General features: G+C 45.9%; 1 protein-coding gene across 2 annotated transcripts; it reads right to left on the bottom strand.

Moving 5' to 3' along the window:
* Nucleotides 1–4,183: 4,183 nt before the first annotated feature.
* Nucleotides 4,184–12,222, bottom strand: BATF (basic leucine zipper ATF-like transcription factor). 2 transcript variants are annotated; one of them, XM_083743339.1, is made up of 3 exons: nucleotides 11,881–12,222; nucleotides 9,989–10,093; nucleotides 4,184–4,792 (listed from the first exon to the last, which is right to left on the bottom strand). In XM_083743339.1, the coding sequence occupies exons 1-3, from the start codon at nucleotides 11,944–11,946 to the stop codon at nucleotides 4,583–4,585; spliced, it is 381 nt and encodes a 126-aa protein (XP_083599465.1). In that variant the 5' UTR covers nucleotides 11,947–12,222; the 3' UTR covers nucleotides 4,184–4,582. The 2 variants fall into 2 exon arrangements, with proteins under 2 accessions (XP_083599465.1, XP_083599464.1); XM_083743338.1 differs by lacking the exons at nucleotides 9,989–10,093; nucleotides 11,881–12,222 and adding an exon at nucleotides 7,933–8,497.
* Nucleotides 12,223–18,225: the final 6,003 nt, after the last annotated feature.

An 18,225-nucleotide genomic window follows, 5' to 3' on the forward strand; every position in this document is an offset into this window, starting at 1 on the left:
GAGGAAGGACCAAAAGCTCATCTCCCCATGCATATATGTGAGATGGGTCTTCGTATCTGGGATTACCTGATTCCTCCCCCCTTTTTTGGGTGAGGTCCTTATTTAAATGAAATTGAAACTTAAAGCAAATGTCAGAAATGAAAATCATGTGATTGCAAAGTTGGACATGTCAGCAAGTGAAGAGGTTCAGCACTGACCTTTGAGGCATAACCAGAATTAGTCATCATCAGATTATCATAGTCTGCATTAACACAAGTAACCATTACCTAAACGGATTTTGTTGAATCAGAAATGCACACATACTTTGGAGTGAACTCCACTGAACTCAGTGATACTTGATTCTAAGTTAAGGTGTACGTACAGTGTAGGATTCCATTTAAAAGTTTAAAAGTTCGGCACTTTTAGTTCTTAATACTGCAGTTCTCCTTAGGGCCAATAGATGTCAGCATTTGCAACAAATGCGGCATTTTGTACTATGCTTACTTGAGAGCTGGTCATCCTGGAATCTGGGAAACTTATTCTCTAGCCTAGAGAACATGGTTAGGATAAGATCCTAAACTGTGCTTTTGTTCTGTGTTTGAAAGGGATAATGCTACCCTTGATTTCAAACGCCTGTAATTTGCTTATTGGTTGCAGCCAGGTTGGTGATCTCTCAGAGATGGAAAAACTCATATTTGGTTATGCTGGACAGATGCTGTGCTAAAGCATTGTTTATTACCATCTCAGAAAAACCAAGACACTATGTAAAACTTTAAAGAGCCATGCAGTAGGGTCTTCCTCTAGTCCTCCTCAACTTCTTCCTCCACTGTTGACACAGATTCCAAACCTACTCCTCCAGCAGGTAAATTAATCTCCTTTTGTACCTAGTTTTTCTCCTTCTTTACATTTCCTCTACCTTTATTCTCACACTGACCAGTCTCCTGGGTTTTGCAACTTGTTGTATGCTTGCTTGCTTTACTCCATTGACTTGAACTTCAAATCCATCTGATCTCCTGATACTTGGCCTCCTGGCATTACACAATGACATCGCAACAGCCTCTTCGTTCAGTATGAGCATTGCTTACTATACAAGACCTCGCCTTACGAATTCTGAATACCAGTTGCTGGCAGCTGCCGGAGGGGAGAGGGTTGTTGCGCTCAAGTCCTGCTTACAGGTTTCACACAGGCTTCTCCCACAAGGAATACCTGCCTCAGAATAGGAGGAAGGGCCATCACTAATAGTGGTGTATTCACATACTTTGAATGTAAGAGGTTCCAGATTCAATCCTTATGTTGATTGGAGGCTACAGTGGTATATTGATTCTTTTTTTATATAAATACGATACGATACAATAATCTTTATTGTCATTGCCCCATACAGAACAACAAAATTGAAAAAATCTACATCAGACATTGAAAAACCAACAAGCCTGCTATCCCAGCTATTCCAGCCTGGTTAGCTCCCTAAAAACTCTGATACCCCATAATTAAATTCAGTATACTCCCATAAAGACTACCTTTTGTTGTTTAGTCGTTTAGTCGTGTCCGACTCTTCGTGACCCCATGGACCAGAGCACACCAGGCACTCCTATCTTCCACTGCCTCCCGCAGTTTGGTCAGACTCATGTTTGTAGCTTCAAGAACACTGTCCAACCATATTGTCCTCTGCCGTCCCCTTCTCCTTGTGCCCTCCATCTTTCCCAACATCAGGGTCTTTTCCAGGGAGTCTTCTCTTCTCATGAGGTGGCCAAAGTATTGGAGCCTCACCTTCACGATCTGTCCTTCCAGTGAGCACTCAGGGCTGATTTCCTTAAGAATTGAGAGGTTTGATCTTCTTGCAGTCCATGGGACTCTCAAGAGTCTCCTCCAACACTGAATTTAAAACCAAAATCGCATTTGAATAGAAACTGTTTCTCAGGCAGCTAGTCCTAGTCTTTATAACCCTGTACCTTCTTCCAGAAGGCAGAAGCTGAAAGAGATAATTTCTGGGGTGCGTACTGTCCTGCACTATCTCTGCAGCCTTCTTATGGCGCCTGGAAGCATAGATTTGAAATAAGCAAAGAAACAAACTTCAGGTAGGACTGAGAAAGACTCCTGTCTGAAATCATAGCGAGTCATTGGCTGTCAGTCAATGTATACAATACTTTGCTAGATGGGCCAAATTAGGCAGCTTCCTAATATGCCTACCTGAAGTGGCTTTTTTAAAAAAAAATTTAGGCAGAACTTCCCACTAGTAGTTTTGTATGAGTGCCTTATAGTTCCCCTCCCTCTACTATAAATGGGTATTTCAAAGGTCCAAGGGACATTTCATGGGGCTTTCCATCTCCACTGGTCCCCATGATTCTGGGCAGATGTGGGGAATACTGTATATTTTAGCTAGGGGCCACATTCCCTTCTGATCAGTGTTCTAAGGGCCACATGCCAGGGGTGAGTGGGGCCAGAGCCTCAAGAGGGCAGAGCAATGGATGCAAATTTTACCTTGGTACAGAAGGCTAGTCAGTGTCTACACACCCCTCTCTGTTCCCCTTCGAAGGAAGCAAAAGGACCAATCAGAGTTCAAGGACGGAATAGGGGAAAGCACTGGAGGGGTGTGTGCAAGGCAGATTTGGTAGGCGGTGCAGCTGGGAAGGGGCCATGGCCTGGAGAGAGTCTTTGAGGGCCAGTTAGAGAGCCTTAGAGAGATCCACCCCTGCTTTTCATATCTACTATGCAAGGCAAATGAGAGATCACTGGGCTGGGTGTGGAGGGAAAACCCTGGTGATAAGAGCTTTTTCTTTTTTTTAGTTTTGCCCAAAGTAGCCATTTTTGTAATCTGGGAATTATGGCAACCCAAGCAGTTTTTTTATGCAACAATAGTATTTGCTCCACTGCCGGAGAACAATATGTTCTCTGTTTATCAAAGCTTCTCACACAAGACCCTTTCTGGACAAAAAAAACACAGTGTGGATGTTATTCTACTGAAGAATGTTGCAGCTGAGAATTACCACAGCCTCAGATCAGAAAAATCACTGGGAAAACTAGTAAGCTGGGGAATGGCAGCAGCTACTTTAAGCACACAAGCAGGCATCAGGAATTTTGCAGGCTTCCCACTTTCTCCCTCACCTTCCCTAACATGGGTGTAGTCAGGGGGGCAGGGAGGGGCAGCTGCCCCCCATCAAGTAAAACAATAGAAGTGCTTAAGTAACTGACCAATCATGATGGTTCTGCCCCCCCTAACAAAGTCCTGCCTCCTGTCTACACCCATGTTCCCTAACCCAAGTTTTAACTAGTATTTATCAGGCCCAATTTTCTCAATGGAAGCTATCTTTAATGTGCAGAGATGCAGCCTCAAGTTCTCCATTGCAGCTATATGGAGGACTGGACAGTAGCTCCCATCAGAGGGGGAAAGGTGAAGTCCTAGAGGTAACAGGAAATACTTCAACTTTGGTGTTTTTATGTAATTATTTCAAAAGACAGAACAGATTATGCCTGGCTTTATGGAATTTGTGCCATAGCTTCGCTGTACTGTATCTCCCAAACCAATTAGTAATGTAATTACACAGCTCGCTGCCTCTGTGTATTGCATAACTATTACATTTTTTCAGGACCAGATTTTCTATCCACCAGAGTAGACCACCTTTTTACTGAGCGTTTGTCCTGATTTATTTGCAAAAACGTTTCAGGGTGTCTGCTTGTTTGGAGGAAGGTTATTACATGATGCACCACTCAATTGCCACCCCAAACTTGCTAGTGCATTTCCCTGTCGCAAGTTACCACAGAAAGTTTGATATTTTTCGAAGTGGGTTTGTTGTGGTTAGAAGAGTTCAAGTCCACTTTCACTGTACAACTCTAAATTTGCCAGCATATGCTTAAATCCCACCTGCAAAGTAGTGACAATCTGGAAGCAGCCTCAGAATGACTTCCTCCCAGGGCAAATAGCAGCTGTGGGTGAGGAATTTGGATGAGGACCATGGCTGGGACAGAGGGTTAAATTCCCTGACCACCACTGCAGTCTTAGTCCACCTTGGTCTCCTCTGTGGCTGCTATTTGGCACAGCATTGTTCATCATGTAGAACATGTATTTTGTCCTGAATACGCAGCAACAATTCGTAGTGGCTTCCTTGCCCAGTTTCCCTTGTCTCGTTGTTTCTTAACTCTGCAAGGGAAGGTCAGACGAGGTTTAAAAAATAAAACATTAAACTTATATATATATATATACTGTATATATATAAAAAAGAGATCTTTATTTAAAAAAAGAATGGATCAACACCTTTTGTTCTCTGTGTCCACAGAACCACTAGTATACATTTTACAACAGAACATGGCTTATTGTACAAGACTCTGTGATAAGAAGATCAGTGCAAACAACAGAACAGTACTGATAGTGGTTACTGTACATTAAATCACACACACAATACCCTGCAGGTGAGTCTAGCATGTCACAGGTTCTTCACAAAGGCCAAATCCTACTGACATTTTACTCCTTATTCAGGACAGCACCTGCCAACAGATATATGGGAATACCACCCCCCAAATGGTCCATAGTGGTGAAGTACATCTCTCCTCCTCCTCCTTCTGTCCAGGCATGAAGTCTGCAAACTTTTCCCAGTCCTAGAAGTTGCTCTCAGTGCTGGAAGCATGGGGCACTGATGTGGGTCTGGGGAAAGGGGAGTGGCGTGAAAAGCACTTCGGTGGGTGCTGGGGGCTGCGTATGGAGGATGGAGCAGTGAGTCTCGTGGGAAGTCAGCATGGCAGAGAAGTGTTTCAGTTCATCTGACAGTTGCTTGATCTCCCGGCGCAAAGCGGCATTCTGCCTCTCCAAGTCTTGACTCTCCTTTGAAGAAAAGGGGGGAGGGAATCAGTTAGAAATGATAGGCCCACCATGGAGAAAGAAAATGGGGCAGTCCAGTGGCTGAAGGGCCAAATGCAGGCCTTGGCCTAATTTTATGTAGGCGACATGGTGAGGAAAAACTGAGGTAAAAGAGGATGAAAGAAGGAAGTTGCATCCACACCATAAATTTATATTACATTTAAAACAGGCATGTCCAAGAGGTAGATCGTGATCTATTGCGTATCGAGAGCCCTCAGCTACCCCCTCATTGGGAAATAACTCACACCAGAACTCAGATATTAAGTTTATGTTATTGGGCGTATTTGGCCATAACTTTATTGAATTACAGAATGTGAACGGTATTGGCTTAGGCATTGATTGGACCCGACTACGGTAAATCTGACTCCTGCCGCTGCGTAGGAAGTCCGGTCCAAGAGGAAGTCCTCTGGCTCGCTCCTCTGTTTAAACTGCCCCCGCCATGCCCTCCTGGCCAGTGGATTGGCTAGCCGGGCTCTGATGTGGCCAGGATCCCGGTGGGGAGTGGATGGCCATGCAGTCCACTGCAATTCCTCCCCACTGGGAAGTGGAGCGAATCTGGCAGATCACTGTTAGATCACTGACTCCCCCCCAATTTTGTCACCCCTAACAAAAGCTCAACTACTTTGACCTGAACCCCTCCCTCTCTTGGGAGCTGGCCACCCCTGATTTAAAGCATGCAACTTTCCCCAGAGAATCCTGTATAGCCCAGATCTTCCCTCCTTTCCTAGTAAGGGACAATGAGCCCTGCTGCAGGCCTCTATTTTAAAGTCCTGTCAAGGAACTGTATATAGCCCTGTTTTAATAGACTTATGGATTACCATTATCAGTGTGGAACCTGAAAGAGTAAACAAGGTTCCAACATGCTAGTAAAAGTGAGAAAAGGGCAGGGAAATGATACATTGGGGATATCAACAAAAGAAAGCAGGATCTCACTATAAGGTGGAGGACAGAGGTGGTGATTTAGAGTGCAGCACGAGAGGCGGAGAGGCACTGAATTTTTGCACCGTGCAGAGTGAGTGCTGCTGAAATATTGAGACCCCAAGATCAGCCACTGGTGGAGGGTGGTTAGTTAATTATGAGTTTAGGACAGTTCAAGAAACTAGCTGTATCTTTTAACAGTGGGCATTATGAAAAACACAGGTTGATACTTGCAGCTGAAGGGAGAAAGAGGTCTTAGCTTGCATCCTGCTATGTCCTGTGAGCAGGATAAGCAATCCCTTTCTTCATCTCTTAAGGCCCCAATGGGGGAATTTCCTTTTAATGCAAATACCACCTTCAGAGGAGGGATTTTCCTCAGAACTGCAGCAGGGGAGGAAATGGTTAAATACCCCCCCCCCCAAGATCCAGATAATTATCACTTCCTCCCCCAACTGGTGTTATTTGCATTTAAAAAGTTAAAAGCAAAGACACATTTAATGTCAAGTCTAGTTTGGCCCTGAAAGAGAAAGGAGAGGGCGGGCAATAATTTAGCTGCCTTCCAGCCCTGTCTCGATTACCAGAATTATTTCCTTTCATCTTTCCTGCCAGGGAGGTGTATACCCAGCTACTCCTGTGCAACTCAGTTTGCTTCTGTTCTTCAGAGCTAGAAGTTGAAAAGGAGGAGGGAGGGCATCCAGTAATTATTTTCTCCACAACAGATGAAGTGATGATCTCTGAGGTTTGCGGTTGCCAATTCCCACAATTGTAGTGACACTTGTTTTTTTCAGTCACCAAAGTCACAGGAATTGCAACAGAGAACTGTGGCCCATGCAGATGTGTACAGAACTTGGGGGTCACGCTATGGCTTTCCATGTGAATACACACATCCGGTGAGCCAGTGTGGTACAGGGCAGTGGTTTCCCCAACTTTGTTTTTTGTAGACCACTTGAAAATTGCTGAGGGCCTTTGCAGGCAACTTTATTATTATTTTTTGTGCCTGCTGTACCAATTGCAATAGCCCTGCTTATTTGGTGCCTCTCAACAACAACCACTCATGTTGAGAACATCCAGGCTGTTGAGGAGGAAAGGAGACTTCTGCTTCGGGAGAGGCACTAAAGGGAGCACCACAGGATAGGAACCTCTGGTTCTAGAGCAGTGGTGGCCAAACTTGGCCCTCCAGCTGTTTTGGGACTACAACTCCCATCATCCCTAGCTAACAGGACCAGTGGTCAGGGATGATGGGAACTGTAGTCCCAAAACTACTGGTGGCCCAAGTTTGGCCATCACTGGGTTAGAGCGTCCATCTAGGACCTGGGAGACCTGGTGATTCCCACTGGTGACCATGTACCAGTCCCTGTCTCTCAGCCTAACTTAAGCCTCATTGGGTTGTTGTGAGGATAAAAATGGGGAGGAGAACTGAGTGTGCCCCCTTGAGCTACTTATACAAAAGGCAGGATATAAATAGAATATTACATTCTAGAAAATTAGAAAGTATGGCTTTCTACAAGGTACATTGCCTGGAGCCCTTTTATAACATGCAAAATAGGCCTTAGGTACACTTGTAGAAAGAAGAGATCCACAGCAAGAAGCATCATAATTTTTTTTTGCTTTAAAGATATAATTTTCAGTCAGAAACCTCTCCTGTCTGCTAGGTCCCAAAAGTGGCGGGGGGCGGCGGAGTGAGCTTTCCAAGCACAATTCAAAGTGTTGGTGTTGACCTTTAAAGCCCTAAACAGCCTCGGCCCAGTATACCTGAAGGAGCGTCTCCACCCCCATCGTTCAGCCCAAACACTGAGATCCAGCTCTGAGGGCCTTGTGGCAATTCTCTCTCAATGCAAAAAGGGAAGTTACGGGGAACAAGGCCTTCTTGGTAGTGGCGCCCCATCCTGTGGAATGCCCTTCCATCAGATAAACAAAAAGACACTTTGACTTTTTGTAGACAAGTGAAGGCTGGCTTGTTTTAGGAAGCTTTTAACATTTGATGTTTTGCCACGTTCCTTTATATTTTGTTGGAAGTCACCCAGAGCAGCTGGAGCAGGATTTAAAAAATAAATAAAAATGAGCAGGCCTCTGTTTTTGACTGCAATACTGTATCTAAGAAGTGGTAGTGAGAAAGGGTCTGTGTGGGTGGGGTTCATAGCCTTTTTTCGCTAGCTACTCTAGAGTTTCCAGGCTGATTGACTGACGTTTTCTTCCTGTAAACTCATGTTCTGGGCAAACCCAAGCAGAGAACCCAGCCCCGTGCTGATAGCGGATGACATTTTCAGTCCTCGGCCGCACTCTCTCCCCAGCCAGCGACTTATGAGAAATGACAGCAGTGTATACTCCGCCGCCTGTAGGTTCCCACTGCCTGTCACCAAGCCCTTTTCATACACGCGTATTTCCTCGGCCACAGACATCCTGACCTGAGAGAGCGTGCGGCTCAGGCCTCAAGGAGACGGAGTGGGGGTGGGGAGGTCAATAACTGCCATGTAGAAGCAGAAAAACCACCTGCCACAGGAAACCTGCTACTGGCCTAGAAGGAAAGTCTCACTTGTTTCTTTCAGCAGCTGGGGAAAGCGGCAACGCAATGGGGAAATTCACCAGAAGATAAAGGGGAGGGGAGCTTCCCTCTCCTTGTAGGTGCAAAAACACGGGGAAACGTTTCGTACAGAGAACAAGGCTGCTCTCCTTTAAAGTCCGGTTTGCAATTAAGCTTGGCGGCATGGCATACAGTGGTACCTCAGGTTACATACGCTTCAGGTTACAGACTCCGCTAACCCAGAAATAGTGCTTCAGGATGAGAGCAGAAATCGGGCTCCAGCGGTGCGGCGGCAGCAGGAGGCCCCATTAGCTAAAGTGGTGCTTCAGGTTAAGAACAGTTTCAGGTTAAGAACAGACTTCCGGAACGAATGAAGTACTTAACCCGAGGTACCACTGTACTGCTGAAAATATATTTCCAAAGGCAGCCTCATTGGATTCTGTATTATCTTACTGAATGCTATTGTCGACACTGGCTGGTAGCAGATTTCTAGGGTTCAGGCAAGGGTCTTTTTCAGCCCTCGTTAGAGATGCCTGGGACCTTTTGGGTGTAAATTGTGTGCTCTGCTACTGAGCTATTGCCCTTCCCCATTTGCTCTTTTATCTTCAGACAAAGGCACTGCTCTTGTTGTGCAGATACTGCTTTTCCCACAGCAGAAGCAGTTGTGTTTGCAACTGTGGCCAGTTTCAGCAGTTCTGGAGCCACAAACAAAAGACATTGGCCATAAATGTGAGCGATCTGGTGCAGAGCTGAGTCACGGGCCTAGTTCAGACAGAAAAGAAGAGCAACAAGCGGACTAGATCTGCACTTGGAATGTACCACAGCAGGTGGGGAATTGCATGCTTGGATGCTTTCTGGTGAAAAAGAAAAACGACTTGCCCGCATAAAACTAGCATCTCAGAGAGAAGGCTAGGTGAGAATTTTTCTCCATTATACTGTATCTTGGTTTCTACATGCAGATATAGCATTCGATATGTGTGATTGCTGCTTACTTTTACCCAGTGCTCAGTACTAGCATTGCAGTACTGTGGAAAGTATAGGGATGCATATGCTCACCTCAATGCATATACAGTGGTACCTTGGGTTAAGAACTTAATTCGTTCTGGAGGTCTGTTCTTAACCTGAAACTGTTCTTAACTTGAAGCACCACTTTAGCTAATGGGGCCTCTCGCTGCCGCTGCACCGCCGGAGCACGATTTCTGTTCTCAACCTAAAGCAAAGTTCTTAACCTGAGGTAATAATTCTGGGTTAGCAGAGTCTGTAACCTGAAGCATATGTAACCTGAAGCGTATGTAACCCGAGGTACCACTGTACAGTATACCATGGGGTTCAGGGTGTATGCTCTGGATAATTTATGGTATCTGTGTTATTAAGTGCATAAAAGTATTGAAATGAGTTGACATCATTGCTGATATAGGAACAAGCGGGGGAACTATACTAAGGGAGAAAGCTTCTGCTGATTCGCTTGCTAGACTCCCATAAATCAAGAAGAGAGCGCCTTTCTTTTCCTGTGAGGGCCCTATGTGGCAGATTGCTAAAGCAACGAAAAAATGAATATTGAATTATATGAAAGGAGCTTTTACAAAAAGGCACACCCAGCCACACAATTGCCTACCTGCAGTCTGTGGTGATACAGTCCAGGAACAATTTTATCACCACACCTGCATGGAACAGGGCTAATACCAGAGAAATCCTGGTGGGTAGGGGATGGGCGTTCTTACCATGTGCAGGGTATCTGCTTTCTGTGTCTGTTTCTGTCTGCTCTTCTGGGCTGCAATGCGATTCTTTTCTCTTCTCTGTACTTTTCTCATATCATCCGAAGATTCCTGGGTGAGGGGAATCACGCAATACAAGGTATGACGACAGGAATACCATCTTAACATCTGTACATGTAAGGATCTTGCATAGAACGCCAATGTTAGGATAGAAAGCAGAAGGAAGCGTTTTTCTCAGCAATTCTCTCTCCTCCTCTGCTGCCTCCATGGCAGATTCAGTATCAGCTTAATGGAGGACCCTCCCCCTGCCTAAATTTGCCCCAATTCCTAATGCAGGAGAAGTAAGTGCATCTAAGGATCAGGAGAACCAACAGGTTAATTACATGAGACATCAGAGTTGAGCAACAACCCCTTTGGAACTCTCAATACAAAACAGTTGGGGTGTTCATCTTACATTCAGTTAACTAGAGCAGGGAAGAATGACCTCCAGATGTTGCTGGACTACAAATCCCTTCATTCCTCACCATTGGCCATGTTGGCTGGGGCTGATGGGATCCGTAGTCCAACAGTATCTAAAGAGCCACAAATTCCCCTTTCCTGGACTACAGTATTGGGTTTGATGTAAAAGTTCCCCAACCTACCAATCCCAGCCTAGCTATGGTGCTAGGATATAGCGTGAAGGCACATGAGACTACCAGCTTACCAAGCTACGCCAGTTTAGGCCTGCTTAGTATCTCTCAATAGGTGATGGACTACCTGAGAATCATACGTATGCTGCCTTGGGTTTCTTGAAAGAAGCAGGGAGGGATAGAAATGTTAAGATAAAAAAATCGATTCACCCATGTCTTTGCCTCACTTTTTAAAAAATTACATCATGTCCAATGATGTAATTTCATGCCTTCCTTGGATAATCTCTTACTGTGTTGTGTTTAACAATTCTTGTAGGGTTCCTACTTCCTTTAGTATATGAGTCTATGAACTCTTTGCACAGATTTGTTCAAGTTTTAAGGACCTGTTCCTAGCAAAGTAAATATCTCGTCTCCATCTTAGGATTTTAAAACTCATCCCATCTTGGGTGGTTGTGGTGCTGGCGGCATCTTAACTCTTTCAACATTTTCTTGAGGGGACCAAAATGGATCAGCACACCTGGCTGCTAACCAGAAGGTTGGTAGTTCAAGCCCACCCAGGGATGGCTATGGGCAGGATTGCTGCATCGCAGGGGGTTGGACTAGATGACCCATGGGGTACCTTCCATCTCTACAATTCTATGATTCTATGACCTCCAAAGTTTCTTCTTTTTTGGGACCGTGACTTCAACCCAAGGAGAATGGCACAAGTCAGCAGAGGCTTGAGCAGTGCCAAGCAGATGAGGTCATTTTATGCCACCTATCTGTAAACAGTTATTCTGCTACGATAGCCATCAATGACACTTTTGATGCTTTTCTGCAAGAGTATCACCAAGCTTCCTCATTCGGTCCCTGCACTGCTGTAACTTTAACTGTTTCGTATTAGCCTATTGCCTAGCTTCTTATCATTGGTTTAGCTTTTCTGAATAGCATTTTCCTGGGTTTGTCCCTACATCAGTTCCTTCAAAGTCCTACCAAAATCCCAACAGCGCTGAACGTTTCTCATTCATTCTGTTCCTCTCTGTTTCAGCACACGAGACGAACCGAAGTGTTTGGCAAAGTGGCAAGACGGTATCCATTGGAGCTCATATTTCATATCTGGAGTTGTTCTGGTGTCTATAGGGCAGAAATCCTATAGGCAAAGTTTTCTCCATGCTAGGAGATGCTGCATCTGTTGAATTTCTGTGTTTTGCGCTCAAGGCACAGGAGCACTGCTAGGAAAAAAGAGAGACGGCCATAAAATTACCTCAAAAGGAATTGCCCAAACTGTACCTGTTTGCTGGATGAAGAGGACTGGCTGTAGCTGCTGGAGTCGCTGCTGTCAGAGCTATGGGGCATGGCTTACAGCTCCCCCTGCCTGTGGTCTTTCCTTTCTTGCTTCCTGGAGGTCTTTGGTGATACCACCACTACTTTTCTGTTGATTTTTCCTCTTTCCTCCTTTCCCTCTCCTTCTGGCTTCTTGGTCACTTTCTTTGACACTCTCCCAGTGTCTACATTCCTGTCCTTTTAGAGTCTGCAGCTCACTCTGATAGTTCCCTCTCTTTAGAGCTTAGCCGCTGTGGTTTCTCGGAAGCTGCAAGGGACTCAACTGAAAGTCACGTGGGCGGAAACTCCGAAGATCAAAAGTAATGAGAGAGAGAGAGGGGGGAAAAAACCTTTGGGAAAATCAAAATGGTCTGAAAAGAAAAAAAAACCCGCATAACTTAAGGCAGTTAGTAGAAGAGAAAGAGCGGTTTCGGCTACACTGCAAACCTCAGAAGAGGAGGAGAAACAATAAAGTCTGTTAAGTATAAAGATAGGGTTGCCATATTTCAAAAAGTAAAATTCCTGACACCCACAAAGTGGCTTTTTACTTGGCAGACCCCCAAATTGCTGTTTTTTTGTTTTTTGTTTTTTTTAGGAAACCACCAAAATCGTTGAGAATCTTTCTGGGGAACAAACCCAAATTGTTGAGCTTTTGGGGGGGGAAACCTCAACACAAAATACAGTGGTACCTCAGGTTACATACGCTTCAGGTTACAGACTCCACTAATCCAGAAATATTACCTCGGGTTAAGAACTTTGCTTCAGGATGAGAACAGAAATCGGGCTCTAGCGGCGTGGCGGCAGCAGGAGGCCCCATTAGCTAAAGTGGTGCTTCAGGTTAAGAACAGACCTCTGGAACAAATTAAGTACTTAAACTGAGGTACCACTGTAGTGATTTTAAGCTTTTGGAGCTGTTTCTGAGGGGCGTAGGAAGGGGGGTGCGAGGTGTGTGGTACGTCCCGGGTGTCATCCTTGAGGGGGGTGACAAAATGGCACACCGCAGGGGGGTGGCACTTACCGCGGGGCCTGCCCTGCAGCACACCTGAGCTAGGCATCTCTCCTGCGAGTGACACGGAACCCAACCCTGCCCAAAACAGCAGTGTGGGGCTTGCATCTGCCAGATGGACTCTGTGGGCAGATCGCCGCCCCCCTGGGCGGATCACCATGGCACCCTTGGGTGGTGCCCCCATGCGCAGATTGCTGCGGCACCCCCATGGGTGGCTCGCCCTGCCCCCGCCGCTCCTGGTGCAGCTAGCTACGCCCCTGCTGTTTCCACTACTTTTTCTTTCACGTTGCCATTCATCCAGGTTTTCCCTGACATTTTGCCAATTTGGCAAAATTGCCCCCAACACCATTTTTACACCCTCAAACCAGGAATGTCAGGAATTTTCCTGACGTATGGGAAACCTACCTAAAGATGAATTGTGAAGGAGCCGTATGATAGGAGAGGAGGGAAAAAAACCAGTTCAGTCCAAATATATTTTGTAGAGGACATCACAATTGTAAATGGCTGTGATGTATCTTTATGATTCAGCACTATATAAATATTTATAGAAATAAAATAAAAATGCAATGTTCAGTACTGGTAAAAAAAAATGCATTATTTTTTAAAAAAAAATTAAAAGCTGTACATTTGCAAGTAAGCAAGCAAAGGACACAATCTTTGGTATTAGAATTCTCACATTATTGGGAAACAGAAATTCCATTTCTTGTCTTTGCCTGGAAGCAAGTAGTTAAGATATTTGGATATTTATACTGTATATCTATCTTTAGATTGTTAAGAGCATGAGAGATCTTAAAAACTCCTTAGTGAAATTGATGTACTAACTAGCATTTGGAACATGTCACTAAAACTGACCTCCTTACTCAAAGGTTAGAAAACAGCCAACACAACAAGGGTTCCGGGAGGAGCCAGGAAATTACAAACCAAATGGCATCAGTTCTAAATAAATTAGTGGGAAGCATTTGTAAAGATAGGAATTATCAACCACAGAAGACCCAGCCCTTCAGGGGAAGAACTAGTGGTTTTCTGCAATGGAAAGTCCTTCTCACCAATCTTTTGGATTTCTTTGCAATTCAACAGGCTTGCACTTAGTGGTGATGCAGTAGACATTATGTATATGGACTTCCAGAAAGCTGCTGACAAAGTCACTCAACAAAGGGCCTTCCTAGTTAAGTTTAGCAATCACATAACAGGAAGGGTCCTCTTATCGATTAGCAACCAGTTAAGTAACAGGAAGCAGGAGATAAGAGTAAATAGACAATCTCACATAGGTGGAAAATATGCAGATATTCCAAATCTTTGTACTGTAGCTGATCCCACTTAACTTTTTCATAAACAAAAAAATAAACTAGATTGACAGGGCAGACTACCAGAGACCCACTCCCATGGTAATCCTCTCTCTTATTTATTCTCATTTGTGGAGGTAAAAGGCAATAAAAGCCACTGCCTGAACCAAGCAATTTCTACAAGAAAAAGTTGCTAGAGACAGAGATACGACCTGCTGGCAGTGATTAGTTTGATTGGCTAAGCAGAGGACATGGGCAGAAACATGTAAGGAGCCTCTCAGTTAGTGTATATACACACACACACACACACACACACACACACACACACACACCGTATTTACGCCCTATAGGACGCACTTTTTCCCCTCCAAAAATGAAGGGGAAATGTGTGTGCATCCTATGGGGCGAATGCAGGCTTCAGGAAGCTATCTGCAAGCCTTGAAAGCCCGGCGGGAGGTCCTGCGGGCTTGCAAGGCTTGCGGGCAGCAGCCTGCAGCCCACAAGCTTGGGGGACAGTGGGGAGGCGCAGTGCCGCCACCCCGCTATTCCCGGACCTGATCTGGTGGCCGGGGGGGGGGGGGGAGAAGCAAGCTTGCTTCTCCCCATCGCCAGCCCCACAAGCTCGGGGGACAGCGGAGCAAGCCGCTGCCCCACGGAGGCTAGAGAGGCTGTCCCTGAAGGCAGATGGCTGCGCAAAGCCTCTGCAGGGCAGCGGAGTGCGCTGCCCCACAGAGGCTAGGGAGGCTGTCCCTGAAGGGAGTGCACTGCCCCACAGAGCCTAGGGAGGCTGTCCCTGAAGGGAGTGCGCTGCCCCACAGAGGCTAGGGAGGCTGTCCCTGAAGGGAGTGCACTGCCCCACAGAGGCTAGGGAGGCTGTCCCTGAAGGCAGAAGTTAGAAGAGGGAGACGGTGCACTCCATCTCCCTCTTCTAGCTTGGGGATGGCTGCGCAAACCTGGGGGGGAAATAAAATTTTTTTCCTTGATTTCCCCCCAAAAAAACTAGGTGCGTCCTTTGGGCCGGTGCATCCTATAGGGCAAAAAATACGGTATATCCCCCACCTTTTCCCCTGGGTGGCTCACAAAAAACCCAACCACTAAGCTAAACATATAAAAGACAATAGTTAGAATTTGAAATGATGTAAAAACAACTCTATAAAAATGCAGATGGTAAAAACAGCACAGCACTAAAAGCTAAAGGACCCCTGGATGGTTAAGTCCAGTCAAAGGCGACTATGGGATTGCGGCGCTCATCTCACTTTCAGGCTGAGGGAGCTCGCGTTTGTCTGCAGACAGCTTTCTGGGTCATGTGGCCAGCATGACTAAACCACTTCTGGCGTAATGGAACACTGTGATGGAAACCAGAGCACACAGAAACACTGTTTACCTTCCTGTCGCAGTGGTACCTATTAATCTACTTGCACTGGTGTGGTTTCAAACTGCTGGGTTGGCAGAGGCAGGGACAGAGCAACAGGAGCTCAGTCCGCTGTGCAGATTCAAACCGCTGACCTTCTGATCAGCAAGCCCAAGAGACTAAGTGGTTTAGACCACAGCGCCACCCACGTCATTAAACAATGACACTGGATATCAGGATAAAGTCTGGACAACGGCTTGGAAGGTTTGGGGAGGGGCTCAGAAACCTGGGAGGACCATACAACACTTTGCGGCACACAGGAACCTCCCTGAAGACAGGCACCCTGTGTTCCTATGGGATCTGATAGGAGACAGTGGATCTGTGTCATGGCAGGAGTGCACACAGTGCTTGCTCCTGTTTAACAAGCCTATTTGTAAATGAAATTAACACTGCAGGAACACCAGGACTCTTCCATGCTCTCTCCAGAGAAGGGGAAGCCCATAGAATGTGGACTGATTGGCCAAGTGGTGAACATAGCTGTCAACTTTTCCCTTTTCTTGCAAGGAATCCTATTCGGAATAAGGGAATTTCCCTTTAAAAAAGGGAAACGTTGACAGCTATGGTGGTGAAGGTACAGTGGTACCTCTGGCTACGTACTTAATTCATTCCAGAGGTCCGTTCTTAACTTGAAACTGTTCTTAACCTGAGGTACCACTTTAGATAATAGGGCCTCCCGCTGCTGCCGCGCCGCTGGAGCACGATTTCTGTTCTCATCCTGAAGCAAAGTTCTTAACCCGAGGTACTATTTCTGGGTTAGCGGAGTCTGTAACCTGAAGCGTCTGTAACCTGAAGCGTATGTAACCCGAGGTACCACTGTACAACAATAGGCTCCCTACATGGACTAGTCCTAGAACCCTTCCTGCAAAATTTTGCATCAGTTGAAACTTCTGAGAGCTTTTTAAAGAAGCTAAGCTAAGCACGCTCTGATTCTAAGAAGTCCCATTTGAAGAATAATTGAAAGGCTGTTCTAAAATGCAACGCCTGGGCAACCTGTTATCACACTTGGTTTTTTTCAAGCTTAAGTTGTTTTGTTTTTTTTAAGTATTAAATTCAATCTAAAAGTAGACTGCTTATTTGCATACCTATCATATGGGACAGTCTGTATTTGAAAAAGAAAAAAAATCCCACTGACTCTGCATATGCATTGCTAATTGGATGAGGACAGAAAGCTAAGAGCAGGCCAGAAGAAAAGTAGGACAGCTGAAAAAATGACACAGGCGAGCCAGCCCCACCTTTCCATATGCCACAAGGCCCCAGCAGCTGAGTGCAGAGGTCAAGGGGAGCAGAGTGGTCCTGGTCCTGGGTTGTTCTGGGTCTTCTAAACTGAAAGTAAGACTTTGACCCAGCAACACTTCATCAGCTAGTGCAGTTCTAACAGCACTGGTGACATATGCTGAGGATGGGCTGCTCCACAAACTCATCTAGCTACTGCCTTTTGCACTAGCTGCAGCTTCCAGATCAGCCTTGAAGGCAGCCCAACACAAGCACCTTGAAATTATCCAGTCTTGAAGTTACCAGTGCGCACACCACCCTGACCAACTTGTCCAGGAAAGGCTGCACCAGCCAGAGGCAGTAGAAAGCGCTCCTCATCACTGCAGACACCTGGGCCTCCAGCAACCGTGATGAATCTGGTAGCACTCCCAGGCTATGAACCTTCTCCTTCATTGGGAGTGCAGCCCCATCACAAATAGGTTACTGAGCAAGCTACTGGACCTGGAAACCACCCATAAACAGAGCTTCTGGCTTAAGAAGGATCCAGTTTCCGTTTGTTCACTCTCATCCCACCCACCACTGAGTCCAGATACCGACCAAGGACTCGCACAGCCAAAGCTGATTCAGATGTCACAGAAATACAGAGAAGTGAGTCTTCGATGTACAGGTGACATCATGCCCCAAATCCCCCAGTGGTTTCATACAGATTTTAAATGGCGTTGGAAATAATATGGAACCCGAAAAGCAATCAGCCAATGCTACTCTCTGGAAATGCCCCATGAGGAATAGTGGAATAGTGGTTGGGAGCAGCAGTGCTTCTGAGTACCAGTTGATGGACACCAAAGGAGAAGAGAGTGCTGATTTGGGTGGATCCTGCTTGGTGCCTTTCGCACAGGCATCTGGGTGCTCCCTGTGAAAACAGGATGTTGGACTAGATGGGCAGACTCTTCTTATGTTCTTAGGTAACCACTATGACACAGTCAGCTCATGAGAAGAGAAGACTCCCTGGAAAAGACCCTGACGTTGGGAAAGATTGAGGGCACAAGGAGAAGGGGACAGAGGACTAGATGGTTGGACAGTGTTCTCGAAGCTACAAACATGAGTTTGACCAAACTGCGGGAGGCAATGGAAGACAGGTGTGCCTGGCGTGCTCTGGTCCATGGGGTCATGAAGAGTCGGACACGACTAAACGACTAAACAACAACAAACAACAACATGACACAGTGGGCATCAGAGGAGGAAGGGAGTGATCATCAGGGACAGGAAAGAGGGACAGAGGCCAGTGTTGCCCGTGGCACCCCAGTTTTAAGATTTTAAGAGGCAGGGGCGACTCCCTGACTGTAAAAAGTATAAAAGGTGTGTGGCTGTAACATGCAGCTACCTTTATTTACCTGTAAGAT

This window comes from Podarcis gaigeae (genome assembly GCF_964106915.1).
Source record: "Podarcis gaigeae genome assembly, chromosome: 1".
In the NCBI taxonomy this organism is placed as follows: domain Eukaryota; kingdom Metazoa; phylum Chordata; class Lepidosauria; order Squamata; family Lacertidae; genus Podarcis; species Podarcis gaigeae.

Bases quoted from the DNA above. Each gene is read 5' to 3' on its own strand.
- BATF (XM_083743338.1), bottom strand. From the start codon at position 8,145: ATGTCTGTGGCCGAGGAAATACGCGTGTATGAAAAGGGCTTGGTGACA. The intron at 4,793-7,932 runs GTCAGTCAATCA...TTTTCTTCAAAG, and splicing joins TGAGTTTACAGGAAGAAAAC to GAGAGTCAAGACTTGGAGAG.